At 37.1% G+C, this 9,663-nt stretch overlaps 1 protein-coding gene across 1 annotated transcript; it reads left to right on the top strand.

Annotated features, from left to right (window-relative positions):
* The first annotated feature begins 3,127 nt into the window (after nucleotides 1–3,127).
* LOC101087492 (NKG2-A/NKG2-B type II integral membrane protein-like) lies at nucleotides 3,128–5,896 on the top strand. Its single transcript, XM_045061371.1, has 4 exons — nucleotides 3,128–4,025; nucleotides 4,415–4,492; nucleotides 4,953–5,024; nucleotides 5,566–5,896. The coding sequence occupies exons 1-4, from the start codon at nucleotides 3,950–3,952 to the stop codon at nucleotides 5,757–5,759; spliced, it is 420 nt and encodes a 139-aa protein (XP_044917306.1). The 5' UTR covers nucleotides 3,128–3,949; the 3' UTR covers nucleotides 5,760–5,896.
* Nucleotides 5,897–9,663: the final 3,767 nt, after the last annotated feature.

The raw sequence follows: 9,663 nt of genomic DNA, 5'->3' as shown, positions 1-9,663 counted from the left end.
ACTTGCATCCAGGAATCAATCTCAGCTGATCAGGGTGAACAACTCTTTTAATGTATTGCTGGATCCAATTTGCTAGTATTTCGTTGAGAGTTTTTGCATCCATGTTAACTAAGGAAATTGGTTGGGATTTCTTCATTTTAGAGGGGTCTTTGGTTTTGGAATCAAAGTAATGTTGGCCTTGTAGAATGAGTTTGGAAGTTTCCCTTCCATTTCTACTTTTTGGAACAGATTCAAAAGAATAAGGGTTAACTCTTCTTTAATGTTTTGCAGAATTCCCCTGGACAAGGAGCCAGTCCTGGAACCTTGTTTGTGGGAGATTTTTGATTACTGAATCAATTTCTTTCCTGCTTATGGGTCTGTTCAACATTTTCTTTTCTTCCTGTTTCAGTTTTAGTAGTTTAAATATTTAGTAGTTTAAATATTTCTAGGCCATTTGTCCATTTCTTCTAGATTGTCCCATTTGTCACTCCTTCCTGTCACTCCTTCCGGGTCTGCAAAGTTTTGTGGATACCTCAGCGGCAAACTTGATGTGTCTTCCCTGATAGGGTAAGGACTTTTTTCCCTTGCTGCTTTCACAATTCTTTCCTTGTCAGTGTATCTGGTGAATTTTACTAAGATATGCCTTGGTGATGGTCAGTTTTTGTGGAATCTAATGGGAGGTCTCTGTGCTTCCTGGATTTTGACATCTGTGTCCTTCCAAGATTAGCAAAGTGTTCTGGTATTTTGCTCATCTAAACTTTCTGCCCTTTTGTGTCTCTCTTCATCTTTTGGAACTCCTCTGTTTTAGATGTTATTCCTTTCTACTAAGTCACTGAGCTCTCCAGGTCTTGTATCCTGCTCATTGCCTTGGTTCTCTCTTTCTTCTGATTCATTGTCCTCCATAATTCTATCTTCTATGTCACTGAATCGCTTCACTGCCTTACGCAGCCTTGCCATCGTGGCATGCATTCATTTTGAATCGCGGTTGTAGCATTTTTACTATCAGCCTGACTAGGATTTATTTCTATCTCTGCAGACAGGATTCTCAGATGTCTTCTAAGTTTTTTCAACCCCAGCTAGTATTCATATTATCATGGTTCTTAATTCTAGTTCAGACATCTTACTCTTGTGTGTGTTGACTAAGTCTGTGGCTGTCATATCTTCCTGTTCTCTCTTTTGGTGTTAAGTCCTTTGTTTTGTCACTTTGAAGGAAGAAAAAAATTGAGAAAATAAAGAATTAAAATTAAAATTTGAAAAGAAAACAAAAAGCCAAAGAAGGAAGCTAGATCCTAGGTGTGTTTTGATCTGCGTGTTGAAAAAAATCTCGGTAGAATAGAGCAGAAAGGGAAAGGAAAGAAGAAAAAGTAAGAAAAAATTTTAGAAATTAAAAAAATATATAATAAAGTAGAATAAAATAAAATACAAAAACGATATAAAATAGGAACTTGAAAAATAAATAAAATAAAAAATAGAACTATTTTTTTCTGTATCCAAGAAAAAGAAAGAAAATAAAGGGGAAACAAATTTAAGCTATAACAGAAGCAATGAAAATGAGCCAATAAGTGAACCAGCAAACAGAATGAAACCCGAATGAAGTGACATCCAGTGTCCCCTAGAACTGAAAGGATGAAGCCTCCTCTATTTCATACACTAAGCAGGTGGAGTGACTTGTGCTGGTCTTCTGGGGGGTGTGCTTGGAGGGCACAGTTGGGCAGGGCTTGGTGTAATGGCTCCATTCTCCACTAGGTGGCAGTGCTTAGGTTTAGGGGTGGATCAGTGTGGAACCTATGTGCATGTGTGGGAGAAGGGGAAATAGCTTCACCCAGTGTCCTAGTCTTTGGCACAGGGACTTGCGCTCTCACTGCTCCACTAGCAAGCACCCCTCCTTGGCTGCAGACCTCCACCCACTCTACACCTCCACCCTGTCTATGTCTAAGCTGTCCACCTTCCAGGTGAAACCTCTCTCCAGAGTTTTATCTCAGATAGGGTTGTTGTTTCAGAGCCCCACATTTCAGAGACCCCTATTTGGATCTGCACTGACTCTCTGGGGGAGGGTGTTGCTGAGCAATGGCCAGGGTGCTGTCTTGCCTCAGAAAATGTTCATGTGATTGCACATAGGCAGAGGTTCAGAGATTATGGGAAATCACAACACACAGCTAGCTCCAGGTTTTTGTTGCACTGTGGCATCTTTGTCCCATTACTAGCAAATATAGCTGCTCTCGTGGTCCGCTGGGACCTGTGCCCTCTGTGAAGCGATATGGCCACTACCAACTGCACTCCAAGCAGGGGAACAGCATCTCTCTGTAAAGCACATAGACCGTTCAGACAGCACTGCCTGTTCCTGGGGGTTCGCCCCACCTCCTCACCAGAGCACCACCAGGCTCTGAGCTCTGAAACGGCAGACTCCACTCTACTGTTTATAGAAACCTGGCAGTACTGACTACCTCTCCTTTCCCCCTGTCAGAGGATTTGGGGGACAGATTTCTTGTTCAGTCCCTTACGAGTATTTTCACTCTTTCTGTCTCTTTTATCCAGCTACTTTCAGGGGGGGAGTGCTTTTCTTGCAGGATCCCAATGCACCACATTCTCCCCCTTTCTTTCTCTCTGTCTTCTCTCCATGAAAATGGTTCCCTGGCCTCTTCCACTTTTCTCCCCTCAGTTCACCTGTCTGCACCACAGAACTGCCACCTTTTGTGCCTCAAGTTATGCAGATTGTTGCGTTAATCCTAAAGTCAAAGTCCTGGGTGTTCTAAAGGGTGTGGTGCTGATCTAGCTGCATTCTAGGGTTGAGACAAACTCAGCCCCTTCATGCCATTCCAACAACTTAACTCCTCCCCCCATGAAGTAACTTTTAAAAGGTGATACTTTGTAAGCTTGAGAGCCAGGAGTAATTACAGTGCTGATAGACTGAAGACCTCCTTGACTGGAGTATGAAATTACATTTATGTGATTCGTTACCATTCCTCTAGAACTAAAGCTACTCTCACTGACTTTGAAACCATAGATCTTTCTAGAAATTTGCACCCAGTGTGTTCTTCCATAAATGATTTACACTTTTATTTATCATTTTATACTTTCATATTTTTGCCATGAAATCTATTGCCATTTTCATATGCTAAATAAGTACTTTTTAAAAATATGGTTTTTGTTGTTGTTGTTGTTTTGTTTGTTTGTTTTCACCATTGTTCATGCTTTGGATAAGTTAATGTGTCACATTATGTTTTGCAACATATAAAATAGTCCTTTTACAATTCAACAAATCTCAGAATTCCACAATTTTCAACATAAAATATCACTTGATAGCATTATATTACCCTTTAGTAAAGAAATCTAAATCCCCTAAGAAAAGTCACTTGTTACAGGAAATTTCTATATGTGCTAAAACTAGTATTTCCTAATCTTACAGCACTGTATTTTTAACCAATAATGGATTTTCAATCGTCACAAAAATTGGGGCAACAGTATTTCTCTAATACAGCCTTTAATTTTAATCTGGCTATTCTAATAGTGTCGCAAGGTGTCCCTGGAATCTGACCTTACGGTAATGAGGTCACTATTATTCTTGAATTGTTTTCTTCTTCACTTATGTATTGTTTACACTTTCCCAACCATTACTACAGTGTCAAACATTGTGTCACTGTAAAACCCTGTTATTCTGTCACGAAATACTTATTTAAGCTCTAAGGGAAGTGGAGCGAGATTTTACATTGTTCCACTTCAAATGAGCAGTATCCCTCACCCTGCACCCCACCCGGTGTCACTGTACTAGCAATGTCATCAGCACATGACACACACTCTTGATCAAGACCTTCAGGGCAGTTCCATTCAGCACTGTGCCTGACACTACTCAGCTGCAGAGACGAACAACCCAAGACTAACCCAGGCAGAACTCAGTCAGGTTAAGGAGTCACAAAGACGACGAGTGAAACCTGAGAGCTTTAATACATCCATTTCAGTAACTGAGCAGGAAATGGCCCATGCAGAATTCAATCTTCAAGTTGCTTCTCAGGAGCTTCAAAGGACTGACAAGAACTATCTCTGCAAAGGTAAAATATTTAATACAGACATGTATATCAGTTCCGGGATGTGAAGTTGGGGTGCAGGGGTGTAGGGAACGAGTAGGAAATGATCTCACGTAGTTTTCATTTGTGAGGATCAAAACTGGAAGTTGGAATATGGTAGTGTCGTTGAAGTCTGGGGACTCACTTTGTTCCGGTGTTACAATCCACACTGTTTGCCAACCTGTCGTGGAGTAGTATGTTGACTGCCAATGCAGTGGTATATTCTAAGAGAAGATTACAATGGTAGATATGGGTTTGGGGTCCAAGGGTTTACATTTGATTCCCTGCAGGTTGTTGCTTCTCTTGTTTGTAAATTTCCTAAATGATTATTTCCATGCATCTTTTGTCAGTGTTTTCATTTCTCTTGTGTCCAGGGAGGTACATTGCTGAGGTTCTGGGAATCGTCTGCCTTGTCTTGATGTCCACTGTGGTAAAGATAAACGTTATTCCCTGTAAGTCAGTGTCTGAATGACTAATAGGGAGTTTTTCACTTTAATATCATCAGTTCCTTGAAATATAACATATAGAATTTTATTATCTCATTTTAATGGATGCATGCTCTAAGTGTGGAATAGTTATTCTGAATTTATCTAAAATAGAAACAACACAGAATTGTAGGGAGTATTAAACATTTTTCAGAATTTTTATAACTTAAAGTCAAGTTATTTGAGAGACTTTATTGATAGATACAAATGAATTCTTGAGATTGGTTAAACCAAATACTGTAAGAGATGGTGAAGTTGGGTTCATTGAGCTGAATTATTTTCCCCCCTCATGTTCATTACTTTATTAAATTTTTACTGGTAAAATCAATTTTATTGCAGCGTTTTCCAATTCTAAATAATATACCAAATTTCAAACTAAGAACTCAACTTATTGTGATCACTTAATTTAATATTATGTTTCTTGAAGATTACTTTAATGTTGAAGCTACTGAAGGACCAGAGCAGAACAAAACGTCCCTGGAAACAAAGATCCAGAAAGGTACAACATCCCTTGCAAAATTCTGTTATTCGTTTAGTGTCTATTCTAGCTCTATCTCCAAGTAGGCAAAGATGATAACAGATTTTTTTTGGAAAAAGTGAATTAGAAAATCGCTTAATGAACTTTCAGAAATAATGATTCTAGGAGACTATGACTTCTTAGGCAACAATGTGAAGAAATACTCATTTAAAATCACCGCACCCGTTGTTAACAATTGCCTCACATGTTCTCCTCCTATAACATGATAAAAGATAAGCCATTCCATAAAGATGTTTGTGTTCAGTGATTCTCTGGACATGTAGAGGTGGACATTTTTGTGGTTCCTTTATATGGGCATATAAATTAGGGGATGAAAGCCTGACTCTTCTCTGAGTGTGTGTGTGTGTGTGTGTGTGTGTGTGTGTGTGTGTGTTGCTTTAATTTTACCAGCTCGTGAGGGTATATATGTTATGTACACATATGTGTATCCATATATAGTATGTAAAGTTTCATTTTGTAATATTCAAAGCTTTTTGGATAATATCTCATAATCTGTCTCCAGCGTGTGTCTGTTGTCATTGTCTGAAAGAGTGGTTTACGTATTCCAACAATTGCTATTACATTAGCACTGAGGGAAAATCGTGGAATGAGAGTTTGACGTCCTGTGCTTCTAAGAACTCTAACCTGCTCTACTATGATGATGAAGAGGACAAGGTAAGTTTTCAGATGTTTGCAGATTCTATTAAAAGCTTGTGAGTAACTATTATGCTTGTAGAGTTCATCCACAGCGACATATGTATTTGTAGTTTATTTATTTTAAAGTCTTTAATACTCCACATGTTGACTGTATGACACATTATTTATATTCTTATACTTTGAATGTACATTTGATAATTTCCAGTTCTTTTCATAGAAACCTGTGTCTCTAGAAATGCTCTTTTTCCTGAAATAAACTTTACATTTAATTTGACAACATATCAAGGAAATTAGGCATTTGTGCAAATTGATTACAAAATATGTAGAATTACACAAATACCAATCACATCATGGGACAGAAGTTTAGAGTCTTTATCAGGCCTGCCCATTTTCATTTTATGAAATATTTCTGCCTATTTGGGTGCTTTATATCAATGGAATCATTCAGTGTGCATTTTTACATGTGTGTCTGCTTTCTCTGTCAGATGGTATCTGTAATTCATTTATATTAACACATTTGTGTTATATATGTGTGTAATATAATGTGTAATATAATGTGTAATATAATGTGTAATATAATGTGTAATAATATATATATGTGTAATATAAATGTTATGGTTTTCATAATAAAATAATAACTTATAAATACAACATAATTATATTTATGTATAATTGTAATACACTTCCCTGTAAGCATTAGTCTGAAATTGCACAGTCATTGACATGTGGAAATTTCAATGTATTAAATTTTCCTTACATTTTTATTGTATTGTGTAAATATCCATTGTACCAACTAGTCTTTTGATCCAAATCTCAGTAGTGTCAGTAAATTAATTAATAAGTTCTGATGGTTATACACAGTACCATTTTCCTGGGTTGTAAATCTTAAGGCTATTCTCTTTTGTGAGAAAGAGAAGAACTGTGTCTCTTGCCCATTTCTCCAGGATGGTGCCTTTTTTTCACCTCTTAGAAGCCTTTTTCATATTTTAGATACGAGCTCTTTCTCGAGTTTTTAAGATGAAAATATTTGTGACATGCATTTTCACTCTCATAATGGAGTCTTTTAATGATCAGAATTGTATTTATTTATTTTGTTAATATAATTTATTGTCAAGTTTCTAACATACAGTGTTCACAATGTGCTCTTGGTTTTGGGAGTAGATTCCCGTGATTTATTGCTTACATACTACCCCCCAGTGCTCATCCCAGCAAGTGCCTTCCTCAATGCCCATCACCCATTTTCCTCTCTCCCCCACCCCACTACCCACCCGTTTGTTCTCTGTATTTAAGAGTCTCTTGTGGGTTGCCTCCCTCCCTCTCTGTTTGTAACTATTTTTTCCCCCTTCCCTTCCACCTTGGTCTTCTGTTAAGTTTCTCAACATCCAAGTATGAGTGGAAACATATGATATCTGTCCTTCCCTGACTATTTCACTCAGCATAATACCTTAAGCCGCATAGTTTCTTTGTCTGGTCAATCTTCTTTTCTTTTCTTTTTCCCCACCTCCTTCTTTATTTCCCTTTCTGTCCCTCTGGAATGATCAGAATTTTAATGTTACCATAGTCCTACTTAGCACTTGGTGTGTTACAATCATTACTATGGACCTATTTCAGAAGTTAGCGATAGTTCATGAATATTATTTCTTATATTATTTTCCTGGACTCATCTTTTTCTTTATTTCTTCATCTTTTAACTTTCATTATGTTTATGATCGAGTTAGAATTTATTTTTTGTGAGGCTCTATTTCTGATGCTGTGAGATAAAAGTGAAGGTTATAGTTTTCTACATCATTACCTCTGTGACGGAGCATCATTTAGAGCAATGTAGGTCTCATCTTCATAAATAACTTTATATACATGAAGTTATATATGTACACATATGTTCTAATCTCCTTTATATAAATAATATGGATATTATATATCTTCATATAGATAATTACATATTCACAGGTCACTGTCTATCCAATCTGTCACACCCACAGCAGTTGGAGTAAAATGTAGAGACTTACTTGCTTTTATGGCCCCTTACCATGTCCCAATTATACTGTGTCCTAAATATTTCTCTACTTACTTTGAGAATCACATGGAATTTATAATTTTGCTGCAACTGATAATTTTCCTTCAAATATCAAACAATTTAGAAAACATTAGAAAACACAGTGAAAGAAAGTCCATTATACCTATGAGAGTTTTATTCTTTCTTTTGTTCTCTCTTTCTTCCTGATGATTCAAGATGCCTTCTTTTGCCATTTATTCCCTTTAGGAGTTCTTTCAGAGTGGGTCTGATGGTGATACATTTTCTTAGTTTTCTTTTATCAGACAAAGTCTTGATTTCCCATGCATGCCTGTTGATATTTTTGGTGAATAGTCAATGGTTTTTTATTAGAATCACGCAGTTCGTGTCTAAAACATTTCTGTCTTCCTAGCATGCCTTTTATCTGTTAATTTGACAAGAGAGAAAAAACATTTTGGAGAGTTGGGTGTGTACCTGTTGGTGTCTGTGGTTTGCTAGGCTCTCTGACACCAGTCTACGTGAGGTAGAGGGAAATTCCAGGGAGCTCACCACCACATCATTCCTCGGGTCTCCAGGGCTGGGATCTGTCAGCTTTCTCATTACCTTTCTGAATCTTATGTCATCTTCTGTATAATGCCTAGGGACTGTAGCTGCATTGGTGGGAGGAATAGGGAAAAGTCTATCCACTCTTTCTTTCCAGGACAAGAAGGCTGGTCTGGGGTGATTATATTTTGAATGCTCCTAAGATTAATAGTGTTCAGCATCTTTTCCTGTACTCACTTGCCATCTATACATGGTGTTTGGTGATCTATTGAAATATTTCTCCAATATTTTTACTTTTTTTCATTGTATTTGAGAAATCTTTATGTACCCAGGGGCAAGTTTTTTTTATTAGATGTTTGATTTATAAATGTTTCTTCACAAGTTATGACTTTCTTTTCTCTTCAAAGAGCAGATATTATCTTGATGAACTACATTTCATCAATTTCTTCTTTTATGGATTGTGCTTTTGATATTCTATCTAAAAAATCTCTGCCCAACTGTACATCTTGCACATTTTATAATACATCTTGAACTTTTTTTCACTTATGTGTGCTTAATTTTGAGCATTTTAATATATTCAAAGTATATAATTATTAATAATATTTGATACCCCATTGTTTCCACAACATTTACTCAAAAGCCTACACTTTTCCAATGAATGACCGCATTTTTTGGAAATAAGCATTTCATATTGTGTGGGTACTAATTTTGCACTTTCTTATGTGTTTAATTATTGTCCTTATGTTTTTTTATGTCCGTTTTCTTCTTTAAAGTCTTTCCTTTTGTTTTAAATATGTATGTATTTATTTTGAGACAGTGGGAATGCAAACAGTGGCAGGGGCAGAAAGAGTGGGAGAGAGTATCCCAAGAGTGGTCCATGGTGTCAGCACAGAGCCTGCCTTGGGGCTCCATCTCAGGAGCAATCCTTTCCTGACCTGAGCAGAAGCACAACTGCCTGATCTACCCAGGTGTCCCCCACATTGTCCTTTGTTAACCAGGGAGTTTATACAAGTTCATTTTCAGAGTTATTATATGTCTTCAGGATCTTTGCATGGATATTTCCTATTCATTTCTATCTTCCAAAGGTTTTTATAAAGTTTATTTTTATTTATTTATTTTGTATGAGAGATAAAGTGGATGAGAGAGGGACAGAGACGGCAGGGGGGGAGGCAGAGAGAAAATTCCAAACACTTTGCCCACTGTCAGCGCAGAGCTGAATGCGGGGCTCAAACTCACAAACCCTGAGATCATGACTTGAGCCAAAATCAAGAGTCGGGTGCTTAACCAATGGAATCACCCAGGTGCCCCTTTCAAAATGCTTTTTAAAAATAAGAATAAATATTAGTTTTTTTCAGGTGCCTTCTTCATCAGAGAAATTATATTTAAATATATTTGCATTTCTTCATAATA

This window comes from Felis catus, chromosome B4 (genome assembly GCF_018350175.1).
Source record: "Felis catus isolate Fca126 chromosome B4, F.catus_Fca126_mat1.0, whole genome shotgun sequence".
Taxonomy (NCBI): Eukaryota; Metazoa; Chordata; class Mammalia; order Carnivora; family Felidae; genus Felis; species Felis catus.
This window is presented reverse-complemented; position numbering and strand designations above follow the sequence as displayed.